We start from the raw sequence: 21,205 nt of genomic DNA on the forward strand, positions 1-21,205 counted from the left end.
TTTCACATGTTTCTTATTAATTTTTATCATTTTAGCCTTTTTAAATCATCAGACGATCTAAAATCAAAAGAATGTTTGTGAAGTAAAAAGAATTACGTGGATAATCTTTTACATTTTTTCCAACTTATTTAGCCTAAACATGTAATCTTTTTTAAAATTTAATTAAAATGCTTTGATGAATTGTCAACTCAGCAATCTTCTATTTATTTTATATATATATATATATATTCACTTAAGCTAAGCTAGCAACTAATTTCTTACAATTAAAAAAATTTAAATTTGTTGCCTTTTTAAGAATATTTGTTTTAACTGATTTCACATTATCACTAGAAAAATAATAATTTTTTTATTTCTATTATTAAATTTAGGGTTAATTACATAAACATCCCTTGAGGTTTTTTGTGTTTTCACAAAACCCTCTCAGGTTCTCAATATATCACAAACACCCCCTAACGTTTTAAAATCATTTCACAAAACCCCTTCAGTTAGAGTTCTGTTAGTTTCATTGACACACCCCGACCGAGATCAGGGCGTGCTGGCCGTCACGTGGAAGTGACGTAGCCATGTGCACAGTACGGAAGCTAATAAAGTGGTAACGTAAAAGTACGAATAATAAAAAACTAGCATACATAAGTTAGAAGTAATGAGTGCTAGCGCAAGTGAGACACAAATTCAGAGCAGAAAGCCTAAAGCAGTCCAACTAAAATAGCGTTACAACAGTGCACCCGAAGGTGGACATACGCTGGTGATCGTCTGTCAGAAATGCCGGGAGAGCCCTCTGGGAAACCACCAAACCAACTGAAAAGCTAGAACCTGGAGGGGCGCAAAACAAAAGCGTGAGTGGGCAAAAACAAAGCTTTTCAAAAACCATTTCAAAATAAGTTCTAACCCCTCGCCGTAAAACCTGTATACTTCCCAGAAAATAAACATATGCACGTATATATAGATATGCCAATCATGCTCAAGAATATGCCATGTCGGAACCTCAGAATGAAAATCAAGTGCTCAGGTATAAATCACATCAATAACACGTAATCTGGCAGCCGGAGTCACCTAACGTGACCTGTACGGCTGCATCTAGAGCTCAAATCTCAATCACTATAACTGAACCTGCCCACGAGTCGGAACCACCTAAAGTGGTATGTACGACAGGCCTGGGTGTAATACATATAAACGCTCTAGTGCTACGATCACGTGAAGGCTGTGCGAATAATCGCGGGTCACCTACGAGTCGGAACCACCTAAAGTCGTCTGTACGACAAGACTGTGCACCTAACTTGGATCCAAGCTGAGCGTATGGTGCGGGAGGTGAACAACACGTGAAGGACTGTGCCCTACTCTAGGCGGGAGCACTAACACCGGGGGTGCAGGTTATGAGCTCTCTAAGCATCTCTACTCACTATTGAATACAAATATGAAATAACGCTTACCTGGCACTTACCTGTACATCCACATCACCAATTATGCATACGTGTATATATATATATATATATATATATATATATACACGATTAATAAAGCTACTAATGATGCATAAGGAACGATAATATAACACATGGCATATAACTAATAACATTTAAATCAATTTCTGGGAAAATAATAGTATATAGGTATATACGGAAAACCAAAAGCCCACTCATTGATAAGTGGAAGGGTCGTAGCCCCCCTGCCTCGAGTGACCACGCTCGTCCTCAGGATACGTCTCACCTATATGCGAAAATACTATAAAAATGTTAATTTTAAAGCACATAACCTTCCTTTCGTAATAACTTCTCATACATTGCTCAAATTGGACAATTGAATATACCAACGTGCTCTACACAACCTCAGGATCACACCCAAATTTTTAGAAAAATTTTCCACCGCCGCACGTGCCTGGCACGCTGACGGCGTCAACTGACGCCGTTAGGAATATTCCGTCAGTTTTGACAGATTCCGTTAACGGCGTCAGGAATATTCCGTCAGAATTGACGGAATATTCCGTCACCTTCTCCGGCAAGCCTTCGGCGCCGGAAAACTGGGAAATTTTCAAACTTCGATATCTCGCTCGTTTTTCGTCCAAATTTCATGAAATTACCACCAAAATGAAGCTTAGACCTAGTAGAATACAAATATACCAGTTTTAAGGGACAAAAACCTCAAAATCTCACCTGTCCAAACCACCCAACTCCGGCCAACTTCGAAACCAACGATCCCGACGTCCAATTCCTTCAAACGAACTACTCCGAGCCTCCTTGGGACCTCACCAAGCTATCTACAAGCTTCATTTCCCCTAAAACGTGAGAAATTACGTTTGCATGAATAGTACCCCAAATCGGCCATTGTGAAATCGACATGAAAACGTTGTAGTTCTTACCTGAAAATGGTACAACTGGACTCCCACGAGTCTCACGAGTTCAAATGTGTGCTTGGTTCCCTCGATCTGTGGGTGTTTAGTGTGATTGTGTGTGTGTCCGTACGTATGGTGAATGGGAAGGGAGAGAGAGACTCGGGACAGAGAGCAGGGAAAGGGACAGAGGGATAGGGAGACTGAGGGTGTGAGTGTGTGGCCCAAAACATGCCAACACACACACAAAACAACCCAAAAACGTAACAAAATCGAACTAGGGGCAAAACCGTCTTTTCACGCGTACGTTTTCGATATTTTCGAGACGGGCTGTCACATTTATGCTGACATCAACAAAAATAAATAAATAAATAAGTAAATGACAAAATTAACCTTGTTTATATTCTAATTAGAAATATGATATTCTAGTTAGGAATATGATACACTTGCAGCCAAACACCTTAAACATAATATTTATCATATTATTCCAATTAGACTAGCCTAGTGGCTTTGTGTTTCACGATACAAAAGATTCCCCTCTATGTTTCTTGATCATCTTTTTCTTGTTCAAAATATTATTCCCCTATACTAACAACCAATTCACTGAGTGTAGCCTACCCTATGATTGCGCGCTTCAAGCATTAAAGCAATATACAATCAAAATAAGACTTAACACGATAGATTTAAGAACAATTCAACATTCAACAATCTAATATTTTCAAAAGGTTGCAACAATTCAAAATAAAACTTAACACGATAAATTTAAAAACAATGCACAACCAAACATAATATTATCATATTATACACAAAATAAAAAATAAAAGTCATATTCCAATTGTAGCAACTTCTTCAAAATGGTTGATTGCCAACAACTTGGTTTGTTGCATTGGCTTGGCTTCTAATTAATCTTTTGACTTTGTTCAGGAGCTTGACTTCCAATTTCTTGGCTTGCTGCATGAGTGCCACCAATTTGAATTCCCTCGTTTGGCACTATCAACATAAATACCAAAATTAAATGAAATTGTGAAGAACGAATTCATATGTAAAAACTGAAAACAAAAACAAAATATCACATTGTAGTAGCCAGTAAATATGAAAAAATAGATTCCGACCTCCTCTCCTAGTGTTACCAGTTCTACTTGGTGCATCGACTCCGCTGCTCGCTCTTCCCGTTCCCCTTGCAACATTCACACCTCTTCTTTGAATCGTTTCAAGATTTCCATTTGGGCACCTTCTTCTATTATGACCCAATGTACCACAAATTTTGCATGATAATGCATAAAATCTCTTTCTCTTTCCCCGGTTCTTACGTTCATCCGCCTCTTTTCTGCTATTTTTTGTGGGCCTCCCACGGGTTTCCTTAAGGGTGGGGGATGAATGACATCATAAGGATCGTTCGCCCAGTATCTCTCCTCTAGAACATGATGAATATGACATAGTATGATGCCACATACTTCTCTTTAGTGAAGAATTCATGATAGTAGTCTTATGGGTTGGCTCGCTTCCATATAATGCATGCACACACATGCTTACATGGAATCCCACTAATTTGCCATTCCATACAACTGCAGTGGCTTGTAGGCAATCGCACAATGTGCTTTTGGGAAATGCCATGCACTTCAAACTCGTCTTCACCTGGTCCAATGAAAAAAAAGTCATACTAAGTGTTTCAGAAAGAAAAGAAAGATATACTATGGAATAAATAAAAACAATTTGATAATTATTACATGCATGAGCTACTATAATGTTCCTACATTCTTGCACATTCGTATTTAACTTCTTCTTGCGCCTTCAGTTAGCCTAGTAGGCCATTCCATCCCTCTTGCACATCTCTTTGGATATCGTCTCATCATTTTTTCTGTAATTGTATCAATGAGCATTAATATTGGTTTTCCTCTTCACTTGTTCACCGTTGAATTAAATAATTCTGACATATTGTTAGTAATATGATCATTCTTTACACGACGATCAAAGGCATGCTTGCTCCATTACGAAGGGTGAATTTTATTTAGCCTATTCCATATGTCTTCGTCAAGTTTCTTTATTTCTTCCGTTGCCTTTGTAAAACTCGCAACACCACATGCTCTAGCCGTTTTCCAAAAGTTACTTCGAAAAAGTAACCCAGGGTTCCCTTTTCTCATATTGCTGTAGATGTGTCTACAACAATGTCTATGTGGAGAGTGTGGAAATATGTTTGCTACCACATCAATAACACCCTTGAAATACACAACATTGTTAGCAAAATTCATTTAGTCAAAGTACGTTAAAAACACGAAATAAGAATAATGCTACCTTTTGTCTATCTGACATGAAGATCCATGGAATGTTGTCTGAGTTGTGACTACCAATCATTGTTTCCAAGTGAGTCATGAAGAATGTCCAGCTTTTTGTGCACTCTAATTCAACTATTGTCATTGCTATTGGGAACACCCCAAAACTACTGTCTAGATTAATTGCTGTTAATAGTTGGCCTCCAAAAGGCCCTTTCAAGAAGCACCCATCAACTCCAATAAAAGGCATGAATCTATTTACAAAACCATCTCTCATTGATGCAAAGCAAATGAAGAAATGCTTGAAGATAGGGTACCCCCCAAGTTTCTATCAACCTGAATCTTCACAATGCTCCCTGGATTTGATTTGAGAACCTCATTCCCATATCTTCTTAACGTACCATAACATGCAGCATGCTTCCCTTCCACGGCCTCTTTAGCCTTCTGTCTTGCTCTCCATAACTGTATGTAGCGAGCTTTAACGCCATAATTGTCTTTTAGCTCACTCTTCATATGTGTCAATGAGATATTGAGAGTATTAATCTCACATCGAGAAAATGAGGGACTTTATATGTTGAGTTACTTTTCATATTGTCAATTAGTTTTATGGTGGAAACTCAACTTTCTTCATGGTATCAGAGCAAGTTGTCCCGCTTGTGAAGCTTAATGGACACACATGCTCCATGCCACCTGATTTGTGTTGTCCACGTGTTTGGTTTAAAAATTTGTCATACATGAGGTGGCGTATTAAGAGTATCAATTTCACGTCAAGGAAAGAAGGAACCTTACATGTTCTTATAAGTAGTTAAACTACTTTAAATATTGTCAATTAGTTTTATAATAAGATCTCAACTTTTGTCAGACGATACTGATAGCATGTGTGTATAGCATTTGGGTTGTCCAAGTTTCTCATTCAAATCCCATGTTGAAGTGACTCGTACAACTTACACTATAAGGAATCGGGAAAACCTACGACAAAAAAGTTAACCTTGTAAGTAAGTTATGTCTATCACATTCGAATCCGATGCATTAGTAAAGTAAAAATTGTTCACCAATGGGGCAGTAGTACTTATATATGCATATATTCGTTGATTTGTGACACTAACGGGCCTAGTGGCTTGGAATAACTTCATAAGCAAAGGGCTACTGGTTCCAATGGAATTAGAAATAAAATCCCAAACAAGGTTCTTAAATCTATATTTCAAAAGTAATTAGTTCAAAATGAGCATTTCGGTAAGTTCACTTTGAAGAGGGCCTTAAATTGATGGAGACGCAAGTTGGTGAAAGGCAACAAATTTTACGTGAACAATATTTAATTTTCGAAGAGAAAATAGTTTTATGATTGAATGTGCCTCAACATAGCCTTGGTTTTCGGTGTTAACTAGTTTCCAATGCAAAAATTCAAAATAAAATTACAATCCTTATGAAATTCCAACTAATGAGGACTGAGAAGTATGCATGAGGTGATTTTAGTGCGTGTCCAACTAAAGCTAGCCACCAATTGCGCGAAGGCAGGCATCGTCCCAATTGGTTTAGATAAAAAAGTTCTTTAGGTTTTACATTGTCGTTTTTCGATTGTTTAACCTGAATTATAAGAGAATTTGCACAAAAAAAATATTTTGTAGAAATAAAGACGATAATTTGATGTTGCAAGGGAAAGGAAAACAAAAAATGAGGCAAAAACCAACATCAAAAGAAATTTGAAGAAGGGGAGGATCGGTATCATGCTACCCAAGAAATGATTAAATAGGTCTATGAAAAGATTAAAGTACCATGTTATTAAGAACCTTTTTTTTTTGGGAAAATTTCGATAGTACGAAAATTTTTTTATTGATATCGAAAAAAAAAGAAAGAGTACACCTAGGCAGGGGGAACATAAACATAATCCTTCATTATACAACTAAAAATGAGCATAAAAAAAGAAGGCGGGACAATTGTCCTTTGCTTAACTTTGCTTGGGAAAAGATTCTAGTTTTAAGAAGCTTACTTAGGAATTCCTCTTTTATATTCCATTGGAACCAATTGTCCTTTGCTTATGAAATTATTCCAAGCGATTAGGTACAATTTTTACTCTATTAGTATATCTAATTCGAATGCGACAGACATAACTTACCTATAGTGTTTACTTTTTGTCGTAGGTTTTCCCGATTCCCTTTGTGTGTGTGTGTGTTGTGAGTCACTTGAACATGGGATTTGGATGAGGAACTTGGAAAACCCAAATGCTACACACAAGCTGTATCTTCCTTAATATACAATAGCTTCCGAAAAATTTCCTGTTTCATCGCAACATATTTTCATGAATTTACAGTATTTGTCAGTATCTTCTCAAGAAAGCTGGGATTCTTCTATACAATAAATTAGTAATATGGAAAGTTGAAGCTCGACGTGGGATTGACACTCCAACACGCATCCTCACATGTGTCGAATCGATGTAGGATTAGTACTCTCAACACGTTCTCTTATGCGTGCACATTTCCAAGCCTAATATGCGAACACTATAAATCGTAGGATGACTTGGAGTATGTATGGTTGTTAGCACACTGGACAATTTGCCTTGATATCATGAAGAAAGTTGGGTTTCACCATAAAATCAATTGGTAATATGAGGAGTAGCTCAACTACTTATAAGCACATGCTTGGTCTCTCGTTTCTTTAATGTGAGATTGATACTCTAAATACACCCTCTCACGTGTGGCGAATCAATAGAAGACCATTTTCATTTTGACTTGATCTTGTAGATAGATGCTTTTGCTTGCATAGAGTTCACACTTTGAGAAATACATTAACATATTTAAACTAGTTTTTTTTTTTTGAAAAAAAAAAAAAACAAAATTATTATTTTATATTTTTTGTCAAAATTTATTATATTTGTTATGAATCTAATTATGTTGGTGGTGAGGATGCTTGTGATGCTATATTTATTTACAGTATGTGTTAATGAGATGTTAAGAGTATCAATTTTATATCGAGAAAATGAGGGACTTTATATATACTTATATATACTTATAAATAGTTGAGTTGCTATTCATATTGCCAATTAATTTTATAGTGGAAACTCAACTTTCTTTATAATATCAGAGCAGGTTGTCTCGCTTGTGAAGCCTAATGGCCACACATGCTCCATGTCATCTGATTTGTGTTGTTTACTTGTTAGGCTTAAAAATTCGTCATACATGAGGTGACGCGTCGAAAGTATCAATCTCACGTCGAAAAAATGAGAGACATTACATGTGTTTAAAAATAATTAAACTACTCTACATATTACCAATTAATTTTACAATAAGATCTCAACTTTTGTCAAACGATACTGATATCATGTGTGTAGCATTTGGGTTGTCCAAGTTTCTCATCCAAATCCCATGTTGAAGTGACTCGTACAACTTACACTACAAGGAATCGGGAAAACCTATGACAAAAAGTAAGTTATGTATGTCACATTCGAATCCAATGCACTAGTAAAGTAGAGATTGTTCACCAATGGGGGGGCAGTGGTACTCATGCATGTATTCGTTGATTTGTGACACTAACGGCCTAATGGCTTGGAATAACTTCTTAAGCAAAGGGCTATTGGTTCCGATGGAGTTAAAAAACAAAAAAATCCCAAACAATGTTCTTAAATCTATATTTCAAAAGTGATTAGTTGAAAATGAGCATTTCAGTAGGTTCACTATAAAGAGAACCTTAAATTGATGGAGACACAAGTTAGTGAAAGGTAACAAAATTTACGTAAACAATATTTAATTTTCGAAGAGAATCTAGTTTTACGATTGAATGTGCCTCAACATAGCCTTGATTTTCGGTGTTAACCAGTTTTCAATGCAAAAATTCAAAATAAAATTACAGTCCATATGAAATTCCAGAAGTATGCATGGGGTGATTTTAGTGCGTGTCCAACTACAGCCAACCACCAATTGCGCGAAGGCGGGCATCGTCCCAATTGGTTTAGTTAAAAAAGTTCTTTAGGTTTTACTTTGTCGTTTTTTTATTGTTTAAAACCTGAATTATAAGAGATTTTGCACCAAAAAATATACTTTGTAGAATATAAAGACGATAATTTGATGTTGCAAGGGAAAGAAAACAAAAATAAGGCAAAAACCAATATCAAAATAAATTTGAAGAAGGGGAGGATCCGCATTATGCTACCAAAGAAATGATTAAATAGGTCTATGAAAAGATTATAGTATAATGTTATTAAGAGCTTGCCTTCGTATTAAGAGGTGAATTTTTTTTTTTATTTATTTATTTTTTTTTTTTGGAAAATCTCTATGGTACAATGAGAATTTTGTTGATATTGAAAAAAAAGGTACACCTAATCAAAGGGTATAAATGTAACCTCTCATAATACAACAAAAAAAGAAGGGAGGACAATTCTCCTTTGCTTAAGAACTTTGCTTGCGAAAAGATTAAAGTATAGTTTTAAGAAGCTTACTTAGGAATTCCTCCTTTATATTCCATGGGAACCAATTGTCCTTCGCTTATGAAATTATTCCAAGCGATTAGGCACAATTTTTACTCTATTAGTGTATCTAATTCGAATGTGACAGACCTAACTTACCTACACTGTTTACTTTTTGTCGTAGGTTTTCCCGATTCCCTTTGTGTGTGCGTTGCGAGTCACTTGAACATGGGATTTGGATGAGGAACTTGGAAAACCCAAACGCTACACACATGGTATATCTTCCTTATTATGCAATAGCTTCCGAAAAATTTCATGTTTCATCGCCACATATTTTCCTGAATTATACATGTCAGTATCTTGTTAAGAAAGTTAGGGTTATATTATAAAATCAATTAGCAATAAGAAGAGTTGAAGCTCGGTGTGGGAATGACATTCTCAACATGCTCCTTGCCTGTGGTGAATCGATATAGGATTGATATTCTTAACACGTCCCCTCACGTGTGCAAATTTATAAACCTAACATATGGACAACGTAAATCGTGGTGTGACGTGGAGTAGGTGTGGTTGTTAGCACGTGGGACAAACTGCTCTGATACTATAAAGAAAATTAGAGTTTTACCATAAAACCAAATTGCAATATGAGGAGTACCTCACTTGCTTATAAGTACATGCAAGCATGGTTCTAAAAGACGCTAGGCGCTAGTCGAGCGACAGACTGAGACTTAGCGCCTAGGTGGCTAGATAGGATCTAGGCGGGGGGCTAAGCTGATTTAAGTAAATCCATTATATATCGTATAAATAAGTGTTTGCTCATACTTAAAATTTATTTAAAAAAATAAAATGCAAAATGAAAGTGACATATTTTTTGTTTAAGTGAGTCGCAATCTAGGCTCGTAACTAGACGGGTTTGGATGAGTTAGGCAGGTGCCTAAACTAGCGCCTAAGTAGGTTTAGGCGCCTTTTGTTAATTTTCAAATGCCTAGGGATTAATCTAGTCGGTGGTTAACCGCCTAACGCCTAAGCGACGCTAGGCAAGAATTTTTAGAATAGTGATGCAAGATCCCTCCTTTCCTTGATGCGAGATTGATAACACGCCTCCTCATGTGTATCTAATTTTCAAGCTTTGGGATTGATAGAACACCATATTCATTTTGACAAGATCTTATATGGATGCTTTTGATTGCATAGAGTTGACGCTTTGAGACATACATGAACATATTTAAAATATATTAAATGATGTTTTTATTTAAGTAGGAAGATGAAGATGGGGGAGAAGAGAGAAGGGTTTAGGGGGGAAGGGACGAAGTGAGGTTTTTTTTTTTTTTTTATAAACATTTGTTTTAATATTTAAAATATATTAAATAATTTTTTTTTTGTTTTTAATAATATTTTATTAATTTTTTTAATAGAAAGTGGGCCCTTAATCAAGCCACGTCACCATTTAACTGAGAAATTAATGCCAAACTAACGGAAGGTATAACATTGGCACAAATTCGTAAGATGAGGTTAACATTGTCAATTTTAAAAGATGAAGTATGAAAATATCGTGACACCAATAGTTGAGGTAGTTTTTTGTACTTTACCCTAACATATTTATACTAGGTTTTTTATTTAAACAAAAATTATTATTATTAAGGGGATGGGAGAGAGTTCAAAACTATTACATTAATATAAGAGATAAGAGATAAGAGTGTTTTGAACCTCGAGCATATGAATAGAAACCCAAAACTATATCGACTAGAATGTTAAACCACATGCATGTGGCAATCAAACTAGTTTGCTGAATGCATCAAACATAGTGTAAATAAATATAGCATCACATGCATCCTCACCACCAACATAATCAGTTTCATGACAAAATAATAATAATTTTTGCCCAAAAAAAAAAAAATGTAATATGTTAGACTTGGGACTTAAGCCTCACCTGGGTGAGCATTTAAAGTTAAGTCACGCATAAATTCTTTGCCTATATGTTAATCCAACAACAAATTTAAGAAATGGACGGCTCTGATCAAGTTTGTACTCCAAAGCTAAGCAAGAGGAAAAAGAAGTTTGATGAAAAACAGCAAAGAGAAATCTTAAATAAATGCAACTATGGTGAACATGATATGTCATAATCTCTTCGATCCCTTCATTTCAGTGCCGGAATAAAGGGAGATTTGGTAAAAGGGTGAAAGAGATTATTTTGCGTATAAAAATCAAAGGGAGTGGAAAAGCTGGAGCATGGGGTAACACTTTGGAAAAGCCTGATTCTCTTTGTGTTCGAGCTTTCATTTTTCGTTCCTTCAAGTACCTCCACCAATGTATAATCTAATCGTGAGATGTTGATTATTTTAAATACATCTAAATATTATAGTCAATTAGCAAACGAGAAATGATAAGGGGATTCTCTCAAAAGTGATACTCTTCATAGACTATATCACCTCATAATTAACGTCAATTTTTTATCAACATTATAAAACATTGTGTAAAAAATAAATTGACAAAAAATATATAAAGAATCATACTTTTGAGATAGCCTTTCGCATTTCTCGCAAAATATAATCCAACCTAAATTAACTGCGGATCATATCGTAATAGAAAAAGAAAAAAGTGTGTGGACCGAAACGTGTAAAAATCATTGTTCTATAAATCCCCACCTAGGTCCCATTTAGGCGTTAGGCGGTTGGCAACCGCCCCGATTAATGATCAAGCATTGTTTTAAAAATCGAACTACGTTTGGTTTGTTTTTTTTTTCTTTTTTCCTTCTTCTTCTTCCTGTTCTTCTTTCTAGGTTGCGTTTTCTTTTTCTTTTCTTTTTTTCTTCTTCTTCTTCTTCTTCGGGTGGGGGGGGGGAGGGGGTTGATGGGTTTTCAAGTTATTATTATTATTTTTTTGGTTGAAGATTAAGCAAGAAGATGAAGATGGGTGAGAAGAGAGAGAGAGAGGGTTCTTCTTTCTGGGTTGTGTTTGGGTTGATGGGTTTTCAATTTTTTTTCTTTTTTTTTTGGTTGAAGATTAAGCAGGAAGATGAAGATGGGGGAGAAGAGAGAGAGAGGGTTCTTCTTTCTAGGTTACGTTTGGGTTGATGGGTTTTCAAATTATTATTTTTTTGGTTGAAGATTAAGCAGGAAGATAAGATGAAGATGGAGGAGAAGAGAGAGGGGTGGAAGGGATGAAGTGAGGGTTTTTTCTTTTTTAACTTTTGTTTTAATATTTAAAATATATTAAATAATTTTTTTTAGTTTTTAATAATATTTTATTAATTTTGTTTTAATAGAAAGTAGGTTCTGAATCAAGCAACTTCAGCATTTAACTGATAAATTAACGCCAAGCTAATGGAAGGTATAACATGAGCACAAATTCGTAAAATGAGGTATGACATTATCAATTTTAAAAGATGAGGTATGAAAGTGTCGTGACATCAATAGTTGAGGTAATTTTTTGTACTTTACCCTAACATATTTATACTAGGTTTTTTATTTAAACAAAAATTATTATTATTAAGAGGATGGGAGAGAGTTCAAAACTATATTAATATAAGAGATAAGAGATAAGAGTGTTTCGAACCTCGAGCATATGAGTAGAAACCCAAAACTATATCAACTAGGATGTTAAACCACATGCATGTGGCAATCAAACTAGTTTGCTGAATGCATTACACATACTGTAAATAAATATAGCATCACATGGATCCTCACCACCAACATAATCAGTTTCATGACAAAATAATAATAATTTTTGCCAAAAAAAAAAATGTAATATGTTAGACTTGGGACTTAAGCCTCACCTGGGTGAGCATTTAAAGTTAAGTCACGCATAAATTCTTTGCTTATATGTAAATCCAACAACAAATTTAAGAAACGGACGGCTCTGATCAAGTTTGTACTCCAAAGCTAAGCAAGAGTAAAAAGAAGTTTGATGAAAAACTGCAAAGACAAGTCTTAAATAAATGCAACTATGGTGAACATGATATGTCATAATCTCTTCGATCTCTTCATTTAAGTGCCAGAATAAAGGGAGATTTGGTGAAGGGGTGAAAGAGATTATTTTGCATATAAAAATCAAAGGGAGTGGAAAAGCTGGAGCATGGAGTAACACTTTGGAAAAGCCCGGTTCTCTTTGTTTTCGAGCTTTCATTTTTCGTTCCTTCAAATATCTTTCCACCAATGTATACTCTAATCGTGAGATGTTGATTGTATTAAATACATTTAAATATTATAATCAATTAGCAAACGAGAAATGATAAGAGGATTCTCTTAAAAGTAATAATTTCCATAGACTATGTCACCTCGTAATTAAGGTCAATTTTTTATCAACATTATAAAACATTGTGTAAAAAATAAATTGACAAAAAATATATAAAGAATCATGCTTTTGAGATAGCCTTTCGCATTTCTCGCAAAATATAATCCACCCTAAATTAACTGAGGATCATATCGTGATAGAAAAAGAAAAAAGTGTGTGGACCAAAACGTGTAAAAACTATTGTTCTAAAAATCTCCACCTAGGCCCCGTTTAGGCGTTAGACGGTTGATCACCGCTCCTATTAATGATCAAGCATTTGAAAATTTAGAAAGCGCGCCTAGACCTTTTGAGGCACCTGTCTAGACCGTCCAGACACACCTAAACACTGGCATAGATTGCGACTCATTTAGGCATAAAATAGATAACTATCATTTTGCATTTTTTTTTAATAAATTGTACGAAACTTGTTAAATACTAAAATGAACACAAGTTATATGTTTGTTCCTCATGTTTTCATTATGTTTCAATACTTCATAATATATATGTAATTTTATTTTGTAATTCATGATGATTATATATATTTTAAGTATAAAGCTATACATACTTACACGAAATATAACAGATTTACTTAAATCCGTCTAATCTGCCTAGACGCCCGTTAGGCCCCGCCTAGCCGTCTAGGTGCCCGCTATGCCTACTCCACTACCCGACCAGCGCTTAGCGGCTTTTAAAACTTTGGTAAAAACAAAATAAAAAGTCGTAAAATTTTCTCAGAAAAGATTCGTACGTTGCAAGTTATAAAATCGTAACAACTGATGAGTCCCGCTCACACTTTCGAAATCTGAACTCGAAAAACTCTCTCGCAGCTCGCAAGTATCACCGTCGTAGTGGCTGCTATGGAGCAGTTCAAAGGCCAGCCCCGGCTTCCAAAATTCGCCGTCCCGAAACGGTACGATATAAAGCTGAAGCCGGACCTCGCCGCCTGCAAATTCGGCGGCTCCGTCGACATCGACCTCGATGTCGTCGCCGATACCAAATTCATCGTCCTCAACGCCGCCGAACTCTCCGTCAATGAGGGCTCCGTCTCTTTCACTCACGGAGGCTCGTCCAAGGTAATCGATGCGCTTTGCTTTTCAAATTTGTGGAACTGAGAAAAAAATGAAAATAGAAATGAGATTGAGGTGTTTGGCTGATGAAAATTCATTGTTTTTAGGTTGATTTTTTAATTAATACTTGATTAGTAAAACTAAGTTCAATTAATAAATCGTTGATTAGTTTTAATTTTGGTTTAATCACTGCTCTGTTAATGATTTGTGAGCAAGTGAATGGATTGGAATTGATAGGATGTTTGTGTCGACCTTGCTGCCTTCTGTTGCTGCACGGATAAGGTAGGAAATGGAAGGATTATTTGGAATTCATTTCGTGCGTTGTTTGCCTACTTGTGTCTTGACTGAATGAGTAAATGAATGTTTGAGCAGGTTTTCAAGCCTTCGAAGGCCGAGACGTTCGAAGAGGATGGAATTTTGGTTTTGGAATTTGGCGAGACGCTTCCGATTGGGACTGGAGTTTTGGTTATTGAATTTGAAGGAATTTTGAATGACAAGATGAAGGGTTTCTACAGAAGGTAGTTTTTGAATGCAGGAACTTTTGCGCAGTCTATCTTCGATTGTTCGTTCAGTATTATCATGTCCTAATGGTATAGATATGTCTAAGATTTGATTTGTTTCGTGCAGTACATATGACCACGATGGTGAGAAGAAAAATATGGCAGTTACACAATTTGAGCCCGTTGATGCCAGGCGGTGCTTTCCGTGCTGGGATGAACCTGCTTGCAAGGTTATCCTCTCTCCCTCTCTCTCTCTCACATTTGAGTTAAGATGTTGATTTTCATCAGTATCAAGTGATATTGTTTACACCATTCTGTATATACATTGTTATAAATGCATTTTTGAGACTAAGAAAAAAGTTATCTGTTGTTTATGATGGTAGTATAGATGAGAAATCAATCTTCCCATTCTGGTTAAATTGTTCAAATCTAGAATTTATGACTTACTGGCTATTTGGTTGGCAGGCTACGTTCAAGATTACCCTTGATGGTGTTCCGTCTGAGCTAGTAGCCCTTTCCAACATGCCGATTCAAGAAGAAAAAGTGAATGGACATCTGAAGACAGTTTCATATGCAGAAACACCAATTATGTCTACATATTTGGTGGCCGTTGTTGTCGGATTGTTTGATTACGTTGAAGATCATACTTCTGACGGTAAACTCCTGCACAATATCTCTCGCTTCATCTGTATGTCAGTGCAACCTTTTTCTTGATGATGTCACATTTGATGTCATTACAGGGGTCAAAGTGCGGGTATATTGTCAAGTCGGTAAGGCAGACCAAGGGAAGTTTGCTTTGCACGTTGCTGTCAAGACACTTGAATTGTACAAAGAGTATGTGTCAAAGTTACCAATCATTCATATCCAAGTTGGCAATTGCTCTTGATGCATGTTATCAACTAAAAGTAGCAGTTTCTCTAGATTTTTTTTTTTTTCCTTTTCGTACTTATGCTGCATTACATTCCATTCAATATGAACTTATTGATGAAGTTCTGCAGTTACTTTGCCGTGCCATACCTGTTGCCCAAATTGGATATGATTGCAATACCTGATTTTTCTTCCGGTGCCATGGAGAATTATGGTTTAGTTACATACCGAGAAACAGCTTTGCTTTTTGATGAAAAACATTCTGCAGCTGCCAACAAGCAAAGGGTAAAATGCGAATCCTGAATGTTACTGCTTTCAGAATTTATCTTGGTGAATATGGTAGGGGAGTATAGTCTTTGCACCCAACAATACGTTTAATCACTCTATTTGGTTTTGGTAAAAGGTTGCGACTGTCGTGGCACATGAATTGGCACACCAGTGGTTTGGCAATCTTGTAACTATGGAATGGTGGACGCATTTATGGCTGAATGAGGGATTTGCAACATGGGTATCACTTCATATCATTGCTATAATTGTTAGTTGTTAGTTTCCATGCTTTTGTACTTAAAAAGTAAGTATTTTAATGTCATTAGGTGAGCTATTTAGCTACTGATAGCTTGTTCCCAGAGTGGAAAATATGGACTCAGTTTCTTGATGAACTCACTGCTGGTCTTAAGCTGGATGGGCTTGAAGAATCTCACCCCATTGAGGTACTTATTTGTGAACCTGGTTTTTCATGGGTTTCATTTTAATTTTTATTTCCTGAAGTTTCCTGTTTCCTAGCATCGAATCTTGATCATCTGCATAGAAGGCTTTAAATAGTAATGTTCATCACTATAGTTTTCAAGGTGTTATTAATTGGAGAGTATTAATGTATATATGTCTCTCTGGTATATTATGGTTTAATCTTTTTTCTTTTTGGCCAGGTGGAGATCAATCATGCTGCTGAGGTTGATGAAATATTCGATGCAATAAGCTATAAAAAAGGTGCTTCTGTTATTCGGATGCTACAAAGCTATTTAGGTGCTGAAGTCTTCCAGGTATGTTCTTTGATTTGTAAGCTAGTGTGCTTGAAGGTTGAAGGAACTATCTTATTTTCTAGGATATAAAAAAGTTACAGAGTTAATTGCATGCTACTTTTTAATGCATCCAGAGGTCACTTGCTTCATATATCAAAAAGCATGCTTACTCAAATGCAAGGACAGAAGATTTGTGGGCTGCCCTTGAGGAGGGATCTGGTGAACCTGTAAACGAGCTAATGAATTCATGGACACAGCAAAAAGGTTACCCGGTTATTTCTGTCAAAGTCAAAGATCAGAAATTGGAGTTTGATCAGGTATCCTTATGTTTGCTTCTTTCAAAGTTGTTTGATTATCAAAGGAACTTCTGAAAGAACCTCTCGAGCTCTAATGCATGTATAAGCTTTTAAGTCATTAGTTTATGTTTTAATCCATGGTACAAGGACACGAAAAAAATCTATTAAGTAAATTAATGTATGGCAGACACAATTCTACTCAAGCGGTTCCCAAGGCGATGGGCAATGGATTGTGCCGATCACATTATCCTGTGGCTCGTACAATGTGTGCAAGAATTTCCTACTACAAGCGAAGTCTGAAACTCTTGACATAAAGGAATTTCTGGGTTGCTCAATAGGAAAGGCTGGAGGCACAAGCAACAAAGACAATGCATTATTCAGTTGGATAAAAGTCAATGTGAATCAGACTGGTTTTTACAGAGTGAAATATGAGGATGAACTTGCAGCTGCACTTAGAAACGCTATCGAAAAGAAACAATTGTCTGAAACTGACAGATTTGGTAATCATCATTTCGTACATTTGCTTGTTTAACTCTTTGATAGTGAAAGCTTTCATCAAATTTTTATTTTTCCTTTCACAGGCATATTGGATGATTCATTTGCCCTGTCAATGTCTCGCAAGCAGTCTTTTGCTTCATTGCTTACCTTGTTGAGTGCTTACAGAGAGGAGCTTGACTATATCGTTCTGTCAAATTTGATTACTGTAATGATCTTCCCTGCATTGTGTTTATGTCACTGCATCTATAGCCTTGGCCTGATTCCGGTCCTCACTTTTCACAGATAAGTTATTATCTGGCAAGAATTGCAGCCGATGCTGTACCCGGACTACTGGATCACATTAAACAATTCTTTGTTGGACTTTTCCAGTATTCCGCAGAGTAAGCTTGTTCTTTTCTTAACAAACTCAAATACCTACGTAGATAATCTGTCATGATCCACAAGATTTGCTTCTATCTTGTTCTCTTGTAAACATGAATTTCCTGAAATTTCGATGTCTACATCTTTAATTTTTTTTAAAGTTTATCATTTATGGTGGAATTTCTTTACAGGAGGCTTGGTTGGCAGCCTAAACCCGGCGAAAGCCATTTAGATGCAATGTTGAGAGGAGACGTTTTGAATGCGCTTGCTGTTTTTGGTCATGACCTGACGTTAGATGAAGCAAGTAGGCGTTTTCATGCCTTTTTAGAAGACAGAAACACGCCCCTCCTTCCCCCTGACATTAGAAAGGTTGCTTTGATGCAAATCGTTAGTTAAATTACACATACGTAATTAACCTTTTAAGTTCATCGTTGATGCTAATTATGGACTACTGTTGCAGGCAGCATATGTGGCTGTAATGCAAAGAACAAGCGTATCTAACCGATCAGGCTACGAATCTCTTCTTAGAGTCTACAGAGAGAGTGATCTAAGCCAGGAGAAAACCCGCATTCTAGGTAAATATAAGTAAATAGGAAAATAATGCTGAACGTAGAGGCTGTTAGATTGTAGCAGTAATCAATGTGTCTGTGCCTGTAGGTTCTTTAGCGTCTTGTCCTGATCCCAATATTACACTGGAGGTTCTCAACTTTATATTGACTCATGAGGTATTTCAGATTTTCTTTCTCTTAATTGGAGGTTGAAGTTTTACTTATTAGTAATAATTTTGAGAATTCAAAGCTTGATGATATATGACTTCAATGCCCGTCTACGCAGGTTCGCAGTCAGGATGCTGTCTTTGGGCTTGCTGTTAGTAATGAAGGTCGGGAAACAGCTTGGAAGTGGATGAAGGTACCTCTCTTACCAATTTTGCGACATACTACGAAATGTTCCCACTTTCATGGATTTTGTCTTTCTTTTTCCCACATCCGTTACTATGATTCATTCTTTTCATTTGGATTGCCCGAAACACAGGATAACTGGGAGCACATCTCAAAGACCTGGGGGTCTGGATTTCTAATCACTCGCTTTGTCAGTTCAGTTGTTTCACCGGTTCGTTCTTTCTTTCACTATAAACTTTCCTTCTTATCCTCGAGGTCTTTTTGTTGTGCAACTTAGATTTCTAACGCCTTATCATTTCCTTCTACCTTCCCCTGCAGTTTGCTTCGTTTGACAAGGTTAAGGAAGTAGATGAGTTCTTCAAAGCCCATCCCAACGTGGCGATAAGTAGAACCTTGAAGCAGAGCATTGAGCAGGTGCAAATCAACGCCAAGTGGGTTCAGAGTGTTCAGAGCGAGAAAGACCTTGCCGATGTCGTGACGGAGTTGGCTGCTGCTGTTTTCTAACGAGAAGATCATCTCTGGGAATGTATTTCCAAGCTTATGTAACTTAAATTTGCCAAAACAAAGAATAAAGAGACATAATGTAAATACTGTAAGTACCTAGTTTGCCTTCAATATGACTTGCTCTCATGAAAAATGCAACCAGTACTTAGAGAGATTTTTCAATGCACCGGATACATGTTCTGGTATACTAAGTGTTATAAGTGGTTGGATACTTAAAAAAAAAAAAAAAAAATTTATAACCAGTCTTCACTTCAAAACTCCTCCATTACTTGAATCTCATTTTACCTATTATAAGATTGGGGGTTGATAACACCAAGTATTGCTGTTACGGTCACATCAAGTTACCCCGCTTGATTGGACAGGGCACATCAGAAACGCAGGAACCACCAAAATTGCAGTTCCCTTTCCGCTTGCAGACCAACCCGAGTGATTCTATCAACCTTAAGGAGTACGGAGATTAGAGGAGCTTCAACTCACAGATTATACGCCTCTGTATGCTTCCCTCAACGCATACGAACACCACGAAGCATAGGAGTAAGATTTCTCTCCTTTTTTGTCCCTTCCCTTCCCTTCCCTCCTAATTGAACGATCACGGTTAAGTCACATTAACATCTTATATTAATTTTTTTTATAACAAGAGAAAGACAAAATAAGAAAATGTGAAAAGAGGGGACGGAAGGGGATGGAAAGAGGATGGGGGAGAATCCTAGTCCCGAAGCATAGACATGAGGTATTGACATCCTTGGTTTTCAATTTTACAAATTGGAAGGACAAATGGTGTTGGATTTTGAAGTTTATTTTGCCATATTATACTGTTGTTATTCTGATCATATATGAAGACTTCTTGACTGATAAATGTGGATGGGTTAATTGGTATCTTGCGGGAAAATTTGTGAAAAAAAGATTGTTATGCATTGGAACTGTTTGAGAAAATGTCCGAGAGAGCGAGTGAAGACCAAATGGAAATATCCGACCAGAGAGACCTCTATAATTTCGAGAACACTAATTGTATCTGGAATTCCTGTAGCTGCACAATTGTTGTTGAGCTTTTAGCAAGTCAATTTCCAGGTATCTCTGCTACTTTTCACCAATATGCTACAAGTGGACCACAAGTTGCGGATGAGCTTTTCCAATTTAAAAATGTGGAGTTCGATCATATCAAGGGCATTGAGAATTTGGGGGTCAGATGGATAGCACATTAGCACTACCAACTGCTTCAATCTTAATTCTCTTGTTTGATGGAATGTCTAAGAGACATAATTACAACTGGAATTCTCGTAGCTGCTCATATGCTGTTTGGAATGCTCCTATGCGATGTGGAATGCACAAACTTATGCATCATTTGGTGTTGCAAATTCATGACCATGATTGGCACCCCATTGGTGATACGAAGTCAATTAAAGCAGAAGTGAAAGTGTCTGTGGGAATTGGTCATGGAGGGTACACTATTCTTTGGTGGGTGCTGTGGAGGATGAAAGCTATAGGAATCACAACTTCTTTTGCAAAAGCACCAATGGAATTTGTTCATGGAATTCAAAACTTGTGGACTTCACAGCCTCCTCCAAAAATTCGGTATGCAGCTCTTGTGATTGGTACCTCATTTATTATTGAAGGTGCTTCTCTTCTTGTTGCCATACAAGCTGTCAAGAAAGGTGCAGCTGCTGAGGGCATGAAGTTGACAGACTTTATATGGCGCGGACATGATCCCACATCTGTTTCAGTCTTGACGGAGGATGGCGCAGCTGTAACTGGTCTTGCTATTGCTGTGGCTTCATTGGTTGCAGTGAATAGAACAGGAAATGCACTTTATTGGAAAATATTTTGAATTTGATGTATGGAATTTACTATTTTTCTTTGTTATTTGAAAATTTGTGTGGTTTTCAAATTTTCAATAGGTATAAATATGAGAAAAGTTCAACAAACAAACCAAGATT

General features: G+C 36.5%; 2 protein-coding genes across 3 annotated transcripts; both read left to right on the plus strand.

The window, feature by feature from the left end:
* Positions 1-14,018: 14,018 nt before the first annotated feature.
* Positions 14,019-19,456, plus strand: LOC103927512 (aminopeptidase M1-like). 2 transcript variants are annotated; one of them, XM_009336438.3, is made up of 20 exons: positions 14,019-14,334; positions 14,566-14,610; positions 14,701-14,846; positions 14,956-15,058; positions 15,294-15,483; positions 15,569-15,662; positions 15,827-15,980; positions 16,099-16,203; positions 16,289-16,405; positions 16,622-16,735; positions 16,849-17,031; positions 17,198-17,510; positions 17,592-17,713; positions 17,791-17,888; positions 18,060-18,237; positions 18,329-18,443; positions 18,526-18,593; positions 18,703-18,777; positions 18,901-18,978; positions 19,086-19,456. In XM_009336438.3, exons 1-20 carry the CDS (start codon positions 14,119-14,121, stop codon positions 19,269-19,271), a joined length of 2,700 nt encoding a protein of 899 aa, XP_009334713.2. In that variant the 5' UTR covers positions 14,019-14,118; the 3' UTR covers positions 19,272-19,456. The 2 variants fall into 2 exon arrangements, with proteins under 2 accessions (XP_009334713.2, XP_009334715.2); XM_009336440.3 differs by lacking the exon at positions 14,566-14,610.
* Positions 19,457-20,457: 1,001 nt separating this feature from the next.
* LOC103927535 (metal tolerance protein C4-like) lies at positions 20,458-21,096 on the plus strand. Its single transcript, XM_009336472.2, has one exon. The coding sequence runs from the start codon at positions 20,458-20,460 to the stop codon at positions 21,094-21,096; it is 639 nt and encodes a 212-aa protein (XP_009334747.2).
* Positions 21,097-21,205: the final 109 nt, after the last annotated feature.

Source organism: the organism of the source record quoted next, unplaced genomic scaffold, assembly GCF_019419815.1.
Source record: "Pyrus x bretschneideri cultivar Hongxiangsu unplaced genomic scaffold, Pyrus_bretschneideri_v1 Contig28, whole genome shotgun sequence".
Lineage (NCBI taxonomy): Eukaryota > Viridiplantae > Streptophyta > Magnoliopsida > Rosales > Rosaceae > Pyrus > Pyrus x bretschneideri.